The sequence below is a fragment of the Phascolarctos cinereus genome, unplaced genomic scaffold, assembly GCF_003287225.1.
Source record: "Phascolarctos cinereus isolate Bilbo 61053 unplaced genomic scaffold, phaCin_HiC Scaffold_4;HRSCAF=312, whole genome shotgun sequence".
In the NCBI taxonomy this organism is placed as follows: Eukaryota; Metazoa; Chordata; class Mammalia; order Diprotodontia; family Phascolarctidae; genus Phascolarctos; species Phascolarctos cinereus.
In genome coordinates, this window is record NW_027555847.1 from 320,609,528 (window position 1) to 320,628,867 (window position 19,340).

The following is a 19,340-nucleotide window of genomic DNA, read 5'->3' on the forward strand; positions in this document are numbered from 1 at the left end:
TCATTGCCCGGGGTGGAGGGGCTCCCTCCCCTAAAAAAAAAGAGAGAATTTGGTTGAGAAAGGGAGTAGGATAATAGCTTCAAGTGAAGGTTTTGTAAGGATGGGGAAAACTTGAGCATGGTTAAAGGAGATTGAGAAGGAACCAATAAAGGTAGGGAGAGGTTGAAGATTAAAGAGTAGGGAGGATGGAGGGTGGGGCAGAATCTGCTGGATATAACAGGTGGGGATGGGATCAAGAGCAAATATTGTGGGATGGTTCTTGGCCTGAAGGTCTGCCTTGAGATTAGAGACTTGAAGAAAGGGAAAAGAGAATAGTGGATGATAATGGCATTTGAGATGAAGAAAATAAAACAAAAAAGGAGCTCACAGTGAATGGGAACATTTTCTAAGAGAGTGGGAGGGGGAGGGAGTTGTGGAAGGCTTAAGAAGAGAAGGTTTAAATAGCTTCTGTGGGCAGTGAGATAGGGAATCCGGGAGGAATAAGAAGCTTGTCTTGCTTCACTGAAGTGTCAGTTAAAGTTGGATAACAAGAGTTTGTTTTGTTTCAGAGATGAGAAGTGATAGGACAAGAGTTTCAAGAGATTTAAGAGTTAAATAATACTGTTCAGTTGAATTGGTCTCCTAGTATGGGGTTGTTATTGGGAAGAGAAGAAAGTAAGAGCAGGCTAATGGCCTGGAAAAGTACTGAGGAGTGGAGGAATTGAAAGTGAGGATGAAGGTGAAGAACAAGTTTAGAGTAATGAGGCCAAGGGAAAAATGGAATGATGGGAGATTATGGTCAGATAGAGAAGTGTCAGTTTTTTATTATAGAAGTGGAACCACTTGTAGGTAATGGTGAGGTCCAGGGTATGGCCTTCCTTTTGTGTGGCTGAAGTGTAGTGTAGTGCAGGTCGTATGATTTGAGGGAATGGAGAAATTGGGAGGTTAAGCTGTTTGAAGGAGCTTCAATAGGAATGTCAAAGGTCACTAATATAAAAGCAAGAGTTGGAGAAGAGGAAGAGTGAGCCAGGAGCAGAGCTTTTTATTTATTTAGTTTTGATTTTATTTTTCTCAATTACATATACAAATTTTTTTAATCATTTGTTTTTTAAAATTTTGAGTTCCAAATTTTCTCTCTCCTTCCCTCCTTCCCCTCCCGTTGAGAAGGCAAGTAATTTGATATAGATTATACATGTGCAGAACTTCTTTATTACTATAAAGAGAGAACTATTACTATAAAGAGAGAAAATTACCTGGGGGCCAGTATACAGTAACCACCACTATGATATACATAGGGTGAAAATGTTAATTAAATGAACTTCCAAGGAGAAGAGGTTGCTTAGTGATAGTAGCAAAGGGAGAGTCTGAAAGTGGTAACAGATGCAAGGAATATTCCAACTTCCAGTTTGTATTGGGGATATGCATGAAGGTACAGCCAGTACTCAAGAGATTTGTTCCAGATGTAGTGTTGCCTGGGGTAAATGGATTCTCAATGAGAGCAATTAAAGGGGGAAGGGGTTTGAGAGGAAGAGGCACAGAATGAAGAGAAGTTTGTTCTTTATGGAATGGGAATTACAGAAGGCATTATGGAAAGGCAGAGTTAGATTGGGATATGAGTTGGGTATGGTTGAGAAGGATAGGGATAAGAGGAGGTGGGGTAGGGGACAGTTTGGTTTTGGAGAGTTGGTGATACTAGGTTAGAGAAACAGGTGGGTGGGACTTAGGGGTAGTAATGACTGGCTGATAAGTACAGTGCTTACTCTTTTATTGGATAGTGTGGTAGAATAAAGGCTGTGCCTGCTCCTTGGGAAGGTGTTGCCTTTTGGTGCCTGCAAGGCCTGATTGAATCAGGGGATGAAAGAGGAATTAAAGTTGGTTCCTATATTTTGCGTGTTTGGGAGAATTGTAGTACCTTTGTTCTGATGGTGTGTAGAATAACTAGAAAGGATGGAGCTAGCCACTGAATCATTTTCTTGCTTTTTTTGTCCTACATTAATCAATATTAATTTGAGAAATTTTCTGTCTGTAACTTTTTTAAAATAGCGTTTTATTTTTTCCCTCAATTACATGTCAAAAAATCTTTAGCATTCATTTTTACAAGATTTTGAGTTCCAAATTTTTCTCCCTCCCTTCCCTTCTCTCTTCCTAAAATGATCGGTAGTTTGACGTAGGTTATATGTGTGCTGTCATGTAAAACATTTCCATATTAGTCGCAGTTGTGAAAGAAGAAACAAATCAAAAGAAAAAAATGCAAAAAATGAATGAAGTAAATGAAAAAATTGTGATTCAGTCTGCGTCCAGAGTTTACCAGTTCTTTATCTGGATGTGGGTGGCATTTTCCTTCGTGAGTCCTTTGTACTGTCCTGCATCATTGTGTTGCTGAGAAGAGTGGAGTCCTTCATAGTTGATCATCACACAGTCTTGCTGATACTGTGTACAGTGTTTTCATAGTTCTGCTCATTTCACCTTGTATCGGCTCATACAAGTCTTTCCAAGTATTTCTGAAGTCTACCTGCTCATCATTTCTTATTGCACAGTAGTATTCCATTACATTCATATACCACAGCTTGTTCAGCCATTCTCCAGTTAATGGGCATTCCCTCAATTTCCAATAGTTTGCCACCGCAAAAAGGGCTGCTATAAATATTTTTGCACATGTAGGTCCTTTTCCCTTCTTGTCTTTGTACTTCTTGACTTTTCTTTTGCTTTTTAAATTGTTGACTTTTCCACCATTCTTAAACTCTTTTGACGTTGGTGACTTTACAGTGGTTGTCCTGGTTCTTTTCTTGTCTTTCTGGCCATTCCTGCTCAATTTGATGATTCAGTTTCTTCCTCTGTTCCCTAAGTGTAGGGATTCTCAAAGTTTCTTCTGTTTTGGCTTTGTTTCTTTATACTTCTCAACCCACCCTTGAAAATCCCCTATCCTCCCTTTGACTTTAACTATTCCCTCTAAGTGTATGACTCTGAACTCTGTGCTTCCTGTTCTTTCTTTATAGCTTGCAGTGTCTCTTTCATTTCTCAGAACTGCCTACTGGAAATACTTACTGGATATTCTGCCTGCACTTCATATTCTACTTGTCCTAAACTGATCTCATAATTATCTCTGCTTCTTGACTTCCTTTCCAATTGTTCTCAGTCAACAGTTATTTATTAAGCACCAGCTATGTGCCAAGTACAATAGTTGGTACTTCATAAATTGGTATATAAATACAATAAATTAAACAGTTTCTATCACCATTATCTCTGTCATCTCAACTTGAAATTTGTCACTTAAAACTTCATAATCAGTCTGTCACTAAGTTCTCTTTAATCCCTGAGATATCTCTAGCTTCTCTATCTCTTCCTTTCCTTTCCTAATGCCAACAACCTGATTCAGATTCAGACTTCTATTATCCCTTACCTAACCTATAGCAGTGGACTAGTAGGATATTTACAAAGGTTTCTCTGTCTCTAGTCCCTATTTTGTCCCCATTTTATCCAGAATACTCTTGCCCAATTAATATTCTTTAAGTATGACTCTGTTACCCTCTTGTTGAAAAACCAGTTGTGTTGTTAATCATCTTAAAGCAGAATTCTGATCATTTTCTTGTTTGGAAATCTTTTGTGAATTCCTACTGCCTGCAGAGTAACTTACAAACTTAACCACTTGACATAGAAGGCCTTCTAGAGTTTGATCTCAGTCTTTCTTTCTAGCTCTCTGTTCCAGGGCTTCTTTTATTGCAGCCAAACTTGACAACTGAACATGCCCTATGCTTTTCTGTCTTCCATGCCTTTGCTTGTACTGTCCCCTCTGTCTTTTATGTGTTTCTCATCCTCTCTGTTGGACTTACCATAAGATTGAAAGCAGGAAGTATATTTTACCCATCCTTGTATCCACTGTAGTAACACACAACATTTATACTAAATGCTAACAGGTCAAGAACTCATGAAAAACATGAAATTAATCTCCAACCAAAATTCCAAAATTTAAGCCATTTACACTGTTACTGAATATAACCCCCCCCCCAACACACACAATATTATACATTTTAACAAATTCAAGCCAAACAATGCAAAATAACACTTTATTTATCTGGGTCCTCTTCTGAACCAAAGTGTGTGCTTATAAAGCTATAATACCTTTGGTTTTGTTTTGCTTTTTAAAATATAGTTATATTCGAAGTGTATTAAATTGTTAGAGTTCTGGTAACATAGTGAATAATAAATATTGGTTGGTGAAATGATTCTGCTCATTTATTTGTATCACTTCATATGGCTTTCCATATTTCCTTCCATTCAATGTCTCTTTTCTTTAGCACAATAATATATAATTATATTTAGTGCATAGTAATTTATTTAGTGATTTTCTAATCATCGGATATAGTGATTGTTCCCTGTTTCTTTGCTATTATAAGTGAAACGATGATTTTGGAGAGAATATAAATAAGCCCTCTTTTCTTCCATCATTTCTTTATAATTTATTTTCAGAAAAGGGATCACTTAGGTCAAAGGTTATGATAAGTTTTGTTACTTAACCTTACACTCTCAGCATACAGTAAGTATAGTACTGCAGTATGCTGTTTTCTCCAAAGTATGCATCATTTCTTAGAATCTACTTGAGTTTACTCACTGCTTATGAGCTCCTTTATATTTTTTCTTTCCTTCCTTCCTTCCTTCCTTCCTTCCTTCCTTCCTTCCTTCCTTCCTTCCTTCCTTCCTTCCTTCCTCTTCCTTCCTTCTTTCTTTCTTTCTTTCTTTCTTTCTTTCTTTCTTTCTTTCTTTCTTTCTTTCTTTCTTTCTTTCTTTCTTTCTTTCTTTCTTTCTTTCTTTCTTTCTTTCTTTTGTCTTGGCTAGGCAGTGGGTTAAGTGACTTGCCCAGGGTCACACAGCTAGTAAATATCAGGTGTCTGAGGTTAGGTTTGAACTCAGGTCTTTTATCCACTGTGCCACCTACCTGCCCCTATATTTTTTCTCTCTGAATTTTCAAACCAAGAATGATTATCATGCAAATTATAGGATTTGTGAGCAAAATGACTTCAGTAGCCATCTAATCTAACCCACACACAAAAGGAATGCCTATCCACATATCCAAAAAGGGGTCATCAAAGGCTTCCAAGGAGGAGGAACACCCCACCCCTTAAAGCAACTCATTCCACTTTTGTACTGCTCTAATTGTTAGGAAACTTTTCCTGATAGCAAGTCTAAATTTGCCTCTTTGCAGCTTCTGGTCACTACCCCTGGTTCTGTCCTCTGACATGGTCTGATCACTTCTTCACATGACCACCCTTTAGATAACTTGAAGATAGCAGTAAAGTTCTTCCTTTCCTCCAGATTATATATAAATATGCCCATTCATTTCCTTTGACCATTCCTTACGTGTCATGTTCTCAAGGTCTTACACCATCCTTACTGTCTTCCTCTTGACACTTTCTAGCTTATCGATGTACTCTGAAACAGTGATGTCTAGAACTGAACATGGTATGCCCGTATGCCAGGTGATTACTGAGGGTAGAATACAGTAAGACTATCACGTTTTCATTCCTGTAAGCTCTGCCTCTCTAAATGTAGCCCAAGATTGCATTAGTATTTTTGGCTGGCACCTTATGCTGCTGAGTCATTCATTGAGCTTGCAGTCCACTAAAATCCTCATGTCTTTTTTAGGGCAGCTGCCATCAATCAGTCCATTTCCCTCATCCTATACTTGTGAAATTAATGTTTTTATACTTCAGTGCAAGACTTTGTGTTTCTCCCTTTTGAATTTCATGTTATTAGATTCACCTCAATATTCTAGCCTATCACAGTCCTTTCGGATCTTGACTCATTGTGTTGGCTCTCTCCCCCTTAACTTTGTGTCATCTGTAAATTTGATCCATCTATGCCTTTATTCAAATGATTGGTAAGACTGTTAAACAGTACAGGGCCAATCGCTGAGCTTGGGGAACTCCACTAGAAACCTTATGACTTGTTGATATTGACTGATTAATAATTATTTTTTTGAGCCAGCCTTTGATTGCATTATTGTGTAAGCCATATTTCTCTATCTTCTCCACAGGAATAATATGAGATACATTATAAGAAGCTTTGCTAAATATATCAGCAGCATTCCTCTCATCTCTTTGTTTAGTAATCCTGTCAAAAAAGGAAATGATATTACTTTGACATGACCTGTTTTTGATGAAGCTGCGCTGGCTTTTTGTCATCACTGCTTCTTTTTCTAGATGTTTGACAACCATTTCTTTAATGATGCATTCTAAAATTACCCCGGGAATTGAAGTCCTCTTCATTGCTATCGTGGTAATGTAAAAGGACATTTACTTAAAAATATAAATACAAGATACATAGCAACATTCTTGTGACTTGTTACCTAAAACTACGACCCGCTATACCACCTGTCCTAGGAGGGTCTGAGCCCCTTATTTCTGCCCTGTGGGCTGGCTCATGGACCTAGCACAATGCTGCAAATTATTTTGTACAAAACAATAATCTGGTATAATAACTTTCCCATTGGATGAGCACAGTTAATCTTAGGACCTGAAAGGTGAAACTGCCTTGCTGTCTGAAAGGTGTCACATCTCAGCATTGAATCTGCAAAGCACTGAAATCTGGTAAATGTGACTTCTTAGGATCAGAGCCACAGCCTTTAGAAAGCTATCTGGGAATATACAAAAAGAAAACTTAGACCTAGAGATGTTAATTGACTTGTCTCGGCTTATATGCCATAAAAGTGGGAGAACCAGGATTCAAAGCCAATTAAGCCACAGTGTTCTAAGAGCATTTATTTAAAGATAGAACTGGGAAGAGGACAGCAAATGGGTGAAAAATGGAAAATGTCTCCCAAGATTTTGTAACAGATTCCTCCATCAGCGACAATGGACCTATCATTTGGACCTTGACATCTTATATGGTACTAAAGAAAACAAAAGAAGAGAAGAGCCAGCTATAGTATACCTATTTAAAAAATGATCTTTCTCTTCTAGGTAGTAAAATTTTGAGACTGATAGATCAATTCTTAAGATATCAAATGAAGGAAAATAAATCATAGATGTTAGCACTACCAAAGAAAGATGACTGAGAAAATAACAATTACTGATCCATGTACTTTTTGTGCTTCTTCACATGTTTTGAAAGGGTTAGTTAAGTGGAAAGTGATTCAAAGTGCTTCAGAACTATTTTCTAGGGAGATTGAGTGGGCTGGGCTCCTTTCATGAGTATTTGTACCCTAGAAATGCATGAATTAAAGAGATGCGCTTTAGGTTCACAGCAGCAACTAGGAGGTCCAGAGGACCTGGAGTCAGGAAGATTTGAGTTCAAATTTAACATCAGACACCTGCTAGTTGTGTGCTGCTGGACAAATCACTTATTATCTATCTGGCCCAGTTTCCTTATATGTAAAAAGGAGATAATTTCACCTACCTTCCAGGGATTTTGTGAGGTAAACATTGAAGAGCTATGTAAATGTTGGTTATTATTATAATGTTATCATTGTTCTGGGTCATATTACTATGAATCCAAAAGAATTTTCCTACTTAGAAAGTAAGACTGTATGTATTCCCCTTTTTCAAGTAGGTATTCTCTGATTATTTATGCTAAAGAAACAAAGCATTAGTTATAAAAACCAAACAAACCAACCCTGTTCAAGTTATGAATACAGCAGATTATATCTTATTTATCAGAAATATAAAATTCCATGTTTGGCAATTTTCTTTAAAGTTTTCATTTCATACTTTTTGTAATAGGTGATATATTCCTTAAACTAACATATATTTTCAGATAAATCCTTTTCCACTGTGGCTTACTTTTATACCTCCTTCTTCTTGTTAGGCACCACCAGGAAATGTGAAAATGCCTAATGTACCTAGTACGCAACCAGCGATAATGAAGCCAACAGAAGAACCCTCAGCTTATACACAAATTGCAAAGGTTAGTTCATGATAATGGAGAAAATTTTCTTTGGAAATATAATTGCAACAAATATTTTGAGATTACATTTCTTCTGTTCATTTTAAATGGTTCTGTTTGGTTAATCTTCATGACTGTTATGTCTGTTGGCCAGCGTGGGTGACCTTTTGGACAACCACACTACTACCCTGCCTGATCGTTTCATTGTTGAATACATACACCTTACCTTATGGATTTAAAGGCTTTTTATTATTTCAGGTCATTTGTTAGCACAGAGTACTAGTATCACAATAGTGGTGAAATGAAGGAAGTTACTGCTTGGGAAAGAGGATCAAGTGTCTACATAGCCACAAGCTGGCTGAGTGCCAGGAGAGGGAGCCATTGTGAAAGTTAAAAAGTGGTAAAAGTATGATACACTGACCAGGACACTGTATGATAAATCAAATAAAAACTACGGTCCTATGTCCTCTCGTGGATTTAATAACAACATATATTAAAAGCAATTTCTTAGCAGCAATAATCTTCCTTTGAGCCACCTTACTTAGCCTAACTCAATAAGGCTTTTTGTCAGATCCCAGGAAGCCCAAGTAGGCCCAGCCTTCTTATAAGTATTTTTCAAATATGTGGGAAAATGCTAAATTTTTACCTAATGATGTAGATATGTAGTTGGAAAAATTTTTTAAATGTTTGCATTTTAGCATTCTGTTAGCATTCTTAATTGTCGTGACTTCTTTCTTCAGGAACATGCATTGGCCCAAGCTGAACTGCTTAAGCGCCAGGAAGAGTTAGAACGAAAAGCAGCAGAGTTAGATCGCCGGGAAAGAGAAATGCAGAGCCTCAATCAGCATGGTGGTATGCATTGGAACTGCTCAGAAATTTTTAAGCAAGTTTGAAAATTGCACTTACAATGCTAACTGCTATTTTGGTTTTCATATATTATCCAGGTCTTGTGCCTCAGCTTTTAGGAAGCATATATAGTGAAGATCCCCTATCTAGATTTAAGCATTGGCTTTTAAAAATTGGGCTAGAGAGCTTGTAGGATAGATTATCCAGCCTAAGAAAAGTAGGAGCATTTTTCTAGAATCCTATATTTTAACTCACAGCGAATAACAACATATTTTTTTTTGTCTAATATTTGTTTTGTGGCTGTTCTTTGAACAATATGGGGAAGTCCGTTATGGTGATTCTAGGGTCTTACTGGCCATGTTTAACAGTTCTAAATTAAGGAAAAGGAAAAAGCAGAATTTCTTATTAGTTATCTTTGCAATGCTTAAGACCTCAACAGAAAGGTTTCTCTTGTCAGGTTAGAACACATTTGTCCTTGTAGGAAGATTGAAAGTAGGGAGTTGAGTCTGGGTGGCAGAGTGAGAGGTAGTATTTTTTGCCTTAGCTTTTCCATAGCTTTTTCCACAGTGACCTAAAAGCACAGCAAGCTGAATTCTGATCAAGAAAGCCAAGAAAAAGTCACAGTGAGTCATTTTTCTAGCCCAGGAGAGTTGAGGAAGATAAAAAGGTCTGTGGATGCTGTGGTGTCTAGGAGTATAGCATTGCAGTATCAGTAGTAGCAGCAGTGAGGAGCAACCCAGCACCAGTAAGGGAACTGAACACCAGGGAATAAAGAGATCCCAGGGAACCCATGTACTAATACTAGGAGCAGGAGCAGTTGATATCTGGCAGCTCTGTCACCCATTATTCATTTCTGGGTCATGGTAGAGAGGAGTGGTTGTGGTTTTGAGGGAAGAGAGGTCCTGCCCGTGTAAGAAACAAAGAAGTTCCAGAATTAGTATTGTGGTTCTGAGCCCAAGAACTGAGAGGGGTCTCAATTCTAACCTTTAACCCTCTATGTAAGCCTGTAGTGTAATAAATCAGGGCAGGCAACAAAAAGGTCTCCAGTGCATTCCAAGGGGGAGTCAGCAGTTCATTTGCTCTGAACTTGCCAAACTTTCCAGCAGCAGTTTACGGAAACTGAACCACACATAAGTGAACAGACCCGAAATGTGTCAGGAACTTACAGAGCTCAGACCAGTAGGGCAATGAATGGACCTCTCCCCAGATCACACCACTTTGGAATAACTGAAAACTTACAGGACTCATCACTAACATAAAGTCCAGAATCAAGAAGTACGCTGGAAAAATGAACAAATAAAAACCTGACCATAAAAAGTTACTATGAGGACAGGGAAGCTCAAGACACAAACATAGAAGACAGTGACTTAAAAACATCTACAAGCAATGCATCAAAGAAAAATGCAGATTGGACACAAGTATTACAAGAGTTCCTGGAAGAGTTAAATAGATTTTAAAAAACAAACAAAACAAGATTTTAATAAGTAAGAGTGGTAGAGGAAAAATTGGAAAAGAAAGGAGAGCTATGCAATAAAATTATGAAAAGGGAATTAACAGCTTGGTAAAAGAGATACAAAACCTCACTAAAGAAAATACTCTTGGGGGCTACTAGATGGAGCAGTGGATAGAGCACTGGCCCTGGAGTCAGGAGGACCTAAGTTCAAATCTGGCCTCAGACACATAGCACTCACTATCTGTGTGACTCTGGGCAAGTCACTTAACCCCAATTGCCTCACAAAAAAAAAAAAAAGAAAAGAACTCTTTAAAAATTAGAATTAGCCAAGTAGAAGCTAATGATTCTAGAGACTGGGAAAAAAAAAAGAAAATGTGAAATATCACATAGGAAAAATAATAGTCCTGGAAAATAGGTCAGGGAGACTTAATCTAAGGATAATTGTACTACCAGAAACCCATGAACAAAAAAAGAGCCTAGACATCATGTTTCCAAGAAATTAAGAAGGAAAACTGCCTAGATATCATACAACCAGAGGGTAAAGTAGAAATTTAAAGAATCTACCAATCATTTCCTGAAAGATATCTCAAAATGAAAACTCCTAGGAATATTATAACCAAAATCCTGAGCTCCCAAGTCAAGAAGAAAATATTGCAAGCAGCCCGAAAGAAACCATTCAAATGTTATATTTCGTTGCATAATCATCTCAGATTTTATGCCAGTTTTTTTGAGAGGGGGCAAAAAAGTGGGGTGTGGCCATTATATGAAGCTTTAAAAAAAATTTGTGCCAGTATTACTTAAAAATCATTTATTACTAAACTGTCTTTGCTGCAAGATTAGGATGCATGGAATACTTGTGAATACACGTTAAAATTGAATACTGACAATGCATGTGCACTGAGAATTCTAGGCTTGTGGGCAGTGTGCAAGAGAGAAATGCAAAAGAGAGAAATGCATATCCATGTACCACTGGTGAATACATTGCTACTGTGTTTACCTTTTAAGTGGTGTGATGAACAGAATTATAGCATGCGACGATTACACAATGAAAGATTATAAACCAATTTTTGGACTGAAAAAAAAAAAAAACCAAACCAAAAACCAAAACCCAACAACAATAACAGTGTGTGACAATTCTGCAGTGGCAATGATTATGTGGTGAAATAGGGTACAATGAAGTCAGAGTTGGGATCACACAAGATTTAGCGCCTGTCGCTTTTATGAAACAGAGGTCTTGGAATATGATATTTCGGAAGGCAGGGGAGCTAGATATAACCAAGAATAACTCACCCAGCAAAACTTAATAATTCTTCAGGGGAAAAAATGGACATTAATGAAATAGAGGACTTTCAAGCATTCCTGATGAAAAGACCAGCTCTAAATAGAAAAAGACATTCAAACACAAGAAATCATAAGGGACTAAACAAGGTTAAATTGTTTATGTTCTAATATGAGAAGATGATACACATTCTAAGCCCTCAGAACTTGATCATCACTAGAGCTGTTAGGAGTCATCTACTTATATGGAGGACATGGTTGTGATTCTGTTATTTTGAGGTAATCTCAAAAGAAGAAGGATAAGAAAGAGGAAGAGAGAAGAAGGATGGGGAAAATTATCTCAATAAATAAAGTACACAGTGGAAGGGAAGCATGGGAGGAAACGTAACACTTGAACCTTACTCTCATCTGAACTATTTCATGGAGGGAAGAATATACATGCATACAGAATCAGATACAGAAATTTGTTTTGCCCAACAGGGAAGTAGGAGGGAAAAGCGTTCAGCAAAAGGAGGGGGAAGAATAAGAGGACAGGTAGATTAAAGGAGGCAGTGCTCAGAAGCAAACACTCTGGAGGACTGGGGGACAGAGTGAAAAAGAGAAGGATAAATTTAAGCGAATAGGATTGCGGGAAATACAATTAGCAATCCTAACTATAAATGTGAATATGATGAGCTCACCAAACCAGTTGTGCTGAAAATATTAAGTCAGCAAGCATTTATTAAGTGCTTCCTCTTTGCCTTGTACTTTGCTGAATGCTAGAGATACAAAAAATTGCAAAAGACAGTCTCAAGGAGCTTGCTGTCTAGTGGTGTTGTTTACTACATGTAAACAACTGTAAAAACAAGATATACATATATATACACACACATATACATACATACATAAACACATACATGTGTATACATATATACATACACACACATATCTGTCTGTCTATAAAAGAGGAGTTAGAGATCATCTCAGAGGGGAGGTACTAGAATAAAGAGAGATTGAGAAAGACTTGCAGAAAAGGTCTGACTTTAGCTGAGAGTTAAAGGAGGCCAGAAGACAGATGAGGAGGGGGAGAATTCTAAGGCTAATTGATAACCAGTAAAAATGCCCAGGGTAGAGGGATGGGAAGAAGTGTCTTGTGCAGGGAAGAGCAAGGGGACTAGTGTCAGTAAATTGCAGAGTATGTGGTAGTGAGTAAGGTTTAAAAAGACTGGAAATATTCAGTAATGAAAGGCTTTAAAAGTTGAAGAATTTGTTATTTGATCCTAGGGATAATAGGGAGCCACTGAAGAATATTAAATAGGGGAGTTACTGTTACATGGTCAGACCTTCACTTTAAGAAGATCAGTTTAACAGCTCAGTGGAGGAGGGACTGGAGATGAGATGCTTGAGGCAGGGAGAGGGTAGGGTGAGAGTGGGAGGAGCTAAGAATGACAGGCTGTGAGGCTGGGTGATTGGGACCTGTCAGTGCCCTTGATAATAGTAATAGGGATGTTAGGAAGAGGGTAGGGCTTAGGGGGAAAGAAAATGAGTTCCATTTTGGACATGTTGAATTTCAGATTTCTGTGGGATATCCATTTCAGAGATGTCAGTCAGCCAGCCAGCAAGCATTTATTAAGTTCATACTATATGCCAGACACTGTTCTAAGTGTTGGGAATACAAATAGAAACAGAAAGAAAGAATTGGAGTTTACATTTCTATTGCCTGAAGAAAACACAGAAAAAGAAGCTGAAAAGGTGGGAGAGAGTGTTAAACATGAGAGACTCTAAGGTACTTGATCATGGTAGAGAAATTCTGGAGTGTAGCCTAAAGAGGAATTGAGATGTGGCTGGCCTGGGTGCCCTCTTTAAATGAAGGTTCTGGGAAGAGCCGTCCAATCAGAGGGGGAGGCCACAAGGCAAAAAGTAGCTTGAGTGTATGAATTTTGGACCTGGAGTGAGCTTCCAGGATGAAGAGTTTTCTGGGAATGGCAGAGAAGTTCTGGAGAGGAATGTTATGAGATTACAAAGATTACCTTTTTTTTTTTTGAGGCAGTTGGGGTTAAATGACTTGCCCAGGGTCACACAGCTAGTAACTAGTAAGTGTCAAGTGTCTTGTTCTGAGACTGTATTTGAACTCAGGTTCTCCTGACTCAGGGGCCGATGCTTTATCCACTGTGCTGCCTACCTGTCCCTACAAAGTATTTATATTTTAAAGATTTTAATGTCCAATGTGTTGTTCTGGTAATTTGGCATTTTTAGAGGCATAGATTGAAATATGTAGTTAACGATACATAATTTGCAGAGTGATTAGAAATCATAAGGCAAACATATTTTTTCTAACCTGCTACTCTGATAACTCGTTGGCATGGAGGTGACCTGGATTCTCAAAAACGATTTTGTTGAAATGCAAGTTCTGACAGGTCTTGTTATACTAGAAGGGCTTTCATTGTACTCTGTCAAAGATGTGAATCATAACCAACTTAACTCAGTTGCGGGAGGCTCATTCCCAAAAGGTTGGATACCATGTAATTAGTTTTTAAGCAAAGCAGCCTGAGAAAGAGGCTTACTGCCCTTCAGTTGTAGCAGATTTGTAGTGTGCGTTAAGAGTGTAGTAACCACTCTTATGAAGTCACATGTTTTATAGAGTAAGGAAGGTAAGACATATTTTAAATGAGAAGATCTCTTTGATGTGATATACTAAATAAGAATAACAAATGTGGCCTGGTTTTAAAATTACTTGTTTTTTTCATTTGCAGGCAGAAAAAATAATTGGCCACCTCTTCCTGGTAATTTTCCAGTGGGACCATGTTTCTATCAGGATTTTTCTGTAGACATCCCTGTAGAATTTCAGAAGACAGTAAAGATTATGTACTACTTGTGGATGTGTGAGTATAGAATAAACCATATAATTTGTATGGACCTTTTATTTTGTCATCAGAATCTAACATTTCTATTTTAAGACTCAAGTTATGAAGTTATTATGTTAAAATTTTTCCTTTTTTAAAATACCAAATCTCAGCTTCAAGATCCAAGACATATTGATGTACTTGAGAGTTGTAAATACAAATGATAGCGAATCTCCTTGCCAGAGATAACTATTTTTATTTAAGCATCTGTTTAACCTTAGGAGGAAAAAAGTGTAAAAGACTTGAATTCTTTTGAGGAAAAATGTGTATAGAACTGTCCTAGCATGTGATAGGTGATCTTTTTGTAACAATTCCTTCTTCTTTCAAAATGTATTCTCTTTGTAGTGATTATTTTAAAAATAATAGCATTAAAAATAGCATATGGTGTTATTTTTGTGCACAAGAAAGAACGGTTAATTTTATATTTATGTTAAATGTGGGTATGTGGCTCCTTTCAACAATGGAGTTAGAATACGCGACTGCAGAATAAACTGAATCTTTTATCATAGCTTCTACTCTAATTAGATACTAAAGTAGTAATTATTTAGGAAAAGTAAGTGTATTTTCATTAGTGGGAGAAGTGCCATTGATTATGGTGGCACCTGTAGCCTCGAGGCCACATGCAGCCCTCTCTGGGTCCTCAGGTGTGGCCCTTTAGGACCTAGAGGGCCTCATGTGACCTCGAGGCTGCAGATTCCCCACACCTGAATTAGAGCCTCCAGTTTTTATCAGAGGTACCCAGAGCATTTCCAAAATAATTGTAATATTTATTTTAAAATTTCAAGAATCAAGGTTTTTATTAGGGTGTTTACCCCTTCTACTGATTAAGATTATAATTCCTTCATTAGTTGATATACTCTCTTCTGCCTCTCTCCAAAAAAGTCTTTGGTGATGCATCTCTGAATGTAGCTTAATTGATCCTCAGAGGAAAGGTACATATTTGCTGCTGAATGTATACCTGATAGTCTTTTCATCCTGATAAGACCTGCCTAGTTTCTGCTTAACTGACATAGCTTTTAAGAACCCAGGGATGAGACCATTGGCAGAGGACTTTAGTAGAAGAATTGTAGCCCAGGATCCTAAAATATACCATCTTACTGTTCTTAGCTATAGCCCAAAATTGCACTATATTTTATAGAGCTCCCTGTTGAGTTTTGTTTAGTCTTGATGCTGGTTTGTATCTGATGCCAGCCAGGATCTCATTTAGTACCACTAGTAGAAGGCAATAGGAGAACTTGTAGAAAGAAGCATAGTACTCTTTGTGTTAGGTGGAAGAAGTGGGAGTGTCTGATAGTTTTCCCTAAATTAAGTAGCAGAACTGTAGCTTGTACGTTACTTTTCCTAGGTCAGATTTATTTCTTCACAAATTATAATATTGACAGATCAAATTCATTTGTTCTTGCTTTAAGATATATAAAGGCCTTTTCCCCCCCCTTAAATTGTGAGTCCACAATTCCGCCTAATAGAACAGTCACATTGTTTATTTAAATGAGGCCATTATGGATATGAAAACAAGACAGTTTGCATCCTTTGACTTAAGCTATTATTATTTTAAATATTTCTGGTAGCTGTTTTATTGAAATCCCTAGTTCCTGTGTTGAACTCTTACATTTATCATTTTTATCCATTCTAATGTAAAGGGTAGAGATTTCATATTTGTGTCCATTCAACCTCATATAAGCATATTTTATTAAAGATATAGGTTATAATTTATTATGGAAGAAGTTCGCATTACTAGTTTTATATTCTCTGCCTTAGTGAATTTCTTGCCATCAAATTATTTAGTAACAAGATTAATATATAGTGAGAGGTAACTTTGCAGAAACAGATGGTTTTGTCACAAAAACTGACAAGTGTTTGTATTTTTCTTAAGATGGATGAGAATATTCTGGGTACCTTTCCCAGCCCTATTCATGATACAGCTGTAAACCTCACATAAACCTAGGGAGAGCAAAGATTCCTTTTCTGGTTTTGACTTAGAGGAAAATTGTGACACACATCCAGTTCTTACTTTATGGTGAAGACAACTCTTTCTTTTTTTTTTTTCTTTTTTAGGCAATTAGGGTTAAGTGACTTGCCCAGGGTCACATGGCTAGTGTTTGGTCTGAGATCAGATTTGAACTCAGGTCCTCCTCACTTCAGGGCCGGTGCTCTATCCACTGCGCCACCTAGCTGCCCCAAGAGAACTCTTTTTCATAATAGTTCATCTCTTCCCACTGTAACACACTGCCTCCTAGGGAGATGAAGACATGGGTGAATGAAAAAGCGATTGTTAAGCTCTTTATATGCAAACTCTGGGGATACAAATACAAAAGCAAAGTCAGATCTTGCCCCCTGGAAGCTTACTTTCTAATGGAGTAGAGGATGCACAAAGGGAGTGGTAGCTAGGGAGAAGCAATTTTAGTCTTAAATTTTGGGGGTGGTTAGTGGGGCCCTTTGGGGAATAGATCTGTGTAGATTCTCTTTAAGAAGAATGTCTGAGTTGACTTGATCCTGGTTCCAGAACTGATTGGGGTTGGGGGAAAGTCGGAAGAAAGGAGGATAGGTATTACAGTAGATGGATGGGAGAGAAGTACAAAAGAAAGTAAAGAAGTTTTGTCTCCTTTAGATGTATCGATAAGCAATGCGGCATAGTTGATTGTTAGGACTGAGAAAGATCTAAATTTAAATTCCATCTTTGGATAGTAGATTTGTGACCCTGGGCAAATAATTTATTTCACCCTTCTGAGCTGCAGGCAGTGGTAAAAATTATAGATGACTTGTGATGTGCATTGATAGAGGCAGTCCCACACTGACTAAATCCCAGGTCCTTGATGTGTCTACGTATTATTTGAGAACATGTTGAAGGTTAGGTATTATTTGAGTATTTCCCCAGATATCTCTTCATAGAAATTATGCTAATAGGTGATTTTCTCCATGTGTGCTTTTTAAAAAATATTTTGCATTAACTTTAAAACCATTGCTATATCTTATGGTACCTTTCTGTGCATGGAAGGAATTTGATCAATATTTAAAAAAAAAAACCTTACAGGTGGGCTGAGAGATAGTCTATAAAAGAAGTCATAATATGCCCTCAAGACTTGACAGAAATAACCACAAAATTAGAAATACTTCATAAGGAGATCACAAACTAAATACAGCAGGAAAAGCCCTAAAGAATTTAATTATGGATAGATGTTTCTGGAGTGTAAAAAAAAGAATTAACACTAAGTACTTTGGAGTAATTTACTAAATGGTATTCTAGCCGCAAGAGCTGACTGAACCACACAGATGCCCTGTATGGTCTTCTACTGTGCTCTTTTCTGTTCCAGTGTAAAATTATTTAATTTTTTAATGAGAAACAGCACAGTGTAGTGGGAAGAGCACTGGCCATGGAATCTAGAGAGACCTATCGTGCAGTCCTCTTTAAATACTTATTCATTGTGTGAATGTGGACTGATCACTTAACAATCCTGGCTTCATTTTATTCATCTCTAAGGTGGGATAATAATCTCTGTGGTACCTATCTCCCAAAGTTGTCATAAAGATCAAATGAGGTAATTCATATGTTCTTTGAAATTTTTGGACTATTTCCTAAATGTCTTTGATAATATAACAAAGCTTTCCTGAAATGTCCAATTTTTAAGGCAATACAAGTAGTTTTATTTTTATGTTGCCTTATGTTAGAATCAAGAAATTTTATATATATGTGTGTGTGTGTGTGTGTGTATATATATATATGTATATGTATTGTGTGTGTGTGTGTAAAATTTCACAATAGTGAGAGGTAGCACAATGTAGTGGATACATGTTTTGAAAGACCTGGATTTAAGCCTCACCATTGATATACACTAGCTGTGTGATATTGGGCAAGTGATTTAATCTCTGTGCTGCTGACAGTGTTCCAAGACTATAATTTGAAGAATAGCTCCTGATTTGTATTGATAGAGGGAGTTTCCACCCTTAGATATCCCCTGCATCATTGGAATCACAGGTTTAGTCCAAGAAAATATTTTTCTCCCCATAAGATTTTTAAAATGTACAGTTTAAAGGGTCAAAAATAACCTTTAAATCTTGTTCTAAGAGTATTTTGATCCTATAGAGATGCATTGTGGTATATTGGATAATTAGGTCTGGAGTCAAGAATACCTTGGTTCAGATGTTGCCTTAGACTTGTCTCTGAAACCAGGGGAAAGTCACTTAATTTTTCTAAGCCTTGGTTTCCTCATCTGTACCATTAGGGAGGTAGACTCAGTGACTCCTAAGGGCTCTTCCAGCTTATAAGTCCGTGGTCCTCTGCTCTGATGCCTTTTGTTCCTCATTTAGTTTTAACTTGAAGAACTTTTAGGTTTCCTTGTACTGTTTTATCTTCAAATAAAAGTTTATTATGTGTCTTTGTTGGAATGGGGATTAATAGATGATTTCATTGGGTGACTTTAGCCTCTGCTTTCATTCAGTATATGGGGGCACAAAGTTGTTTACTGGATTAGTTTAGTTCTTGTGGCCCATGATGGCATTATCTTCTTTTGTGCAGATTCTTATTCTGTCATAAAAACAATGAGCTATATTTAAGAGTTTGCACAATCTTTGAGAGTAATGATAGAAACTAAGAAAAGTTGACCATAGTAATGGAAATGTACATTTTTTTCACTTTAAACCTTGTACTGTGGATTTGCTAGAAAACATCATTGAGATTTCCCAAAACATTTGACTTTATCATTTCATCAGAATTGGTGATTTTTGCTAATGAAAATTTGAAATGTAATAAAAAATGTATTATAGTTGGACTGCTATATGGTTCTCAGCAGTGGATTTTTTCATAACAAACATTTTATAAGAGGTTTTCAGAGGGGAATTGATAGAATTTGAAAAGTAGGAGAGACCTAACAGGATTTATTTAGTTTAGTCACCTGTTTTTGCAAATGAGGAAGCAGGCTCAGAGTAGTGAAGTGATATGACCAAGATCATAGATTATTAAAACTAAGACTAGAATGAGGTCCCATGTCTAGAAATCAGAACTCTTGGTCTTAATGTTCTTTCTACTA

General features: G+C 37.2%; 1 protein-coding gene across 2 annotated transcripts in view; it reads left to right on the top strand.

Annotated features, from left to right (window-relative positions):
* SCAMP1 (secretory carrier membrane protein 1) overlaps nucleotides 1-19,340 on the top strand; it is a 118,811-nt gene that overhangs the window by 65,532 nt on the left and 33,939 nt on the right. For both annotated transcript variants that reach the window (XM_020998430.2, XM_020998431.2), the window contains 3 exons: nucleotides 7,780-7,878; nucleotides 8,598-8,709; nucleotides 14,167-14,295. In XM_020998430.2, coding sequence (XP_020854089.1) covers nucleotides 7,780-7,878; nucleotides 8,598-8,709; nucleotides 14,167-14,295 — 340 coding nt within the window. The remainder of the gene's footprint in view (nucleotides 1-7,779; nucleotides 7,879-8,597; nucleotides 8,710-14,166; nucleotides 14,296-19,340) is intronic.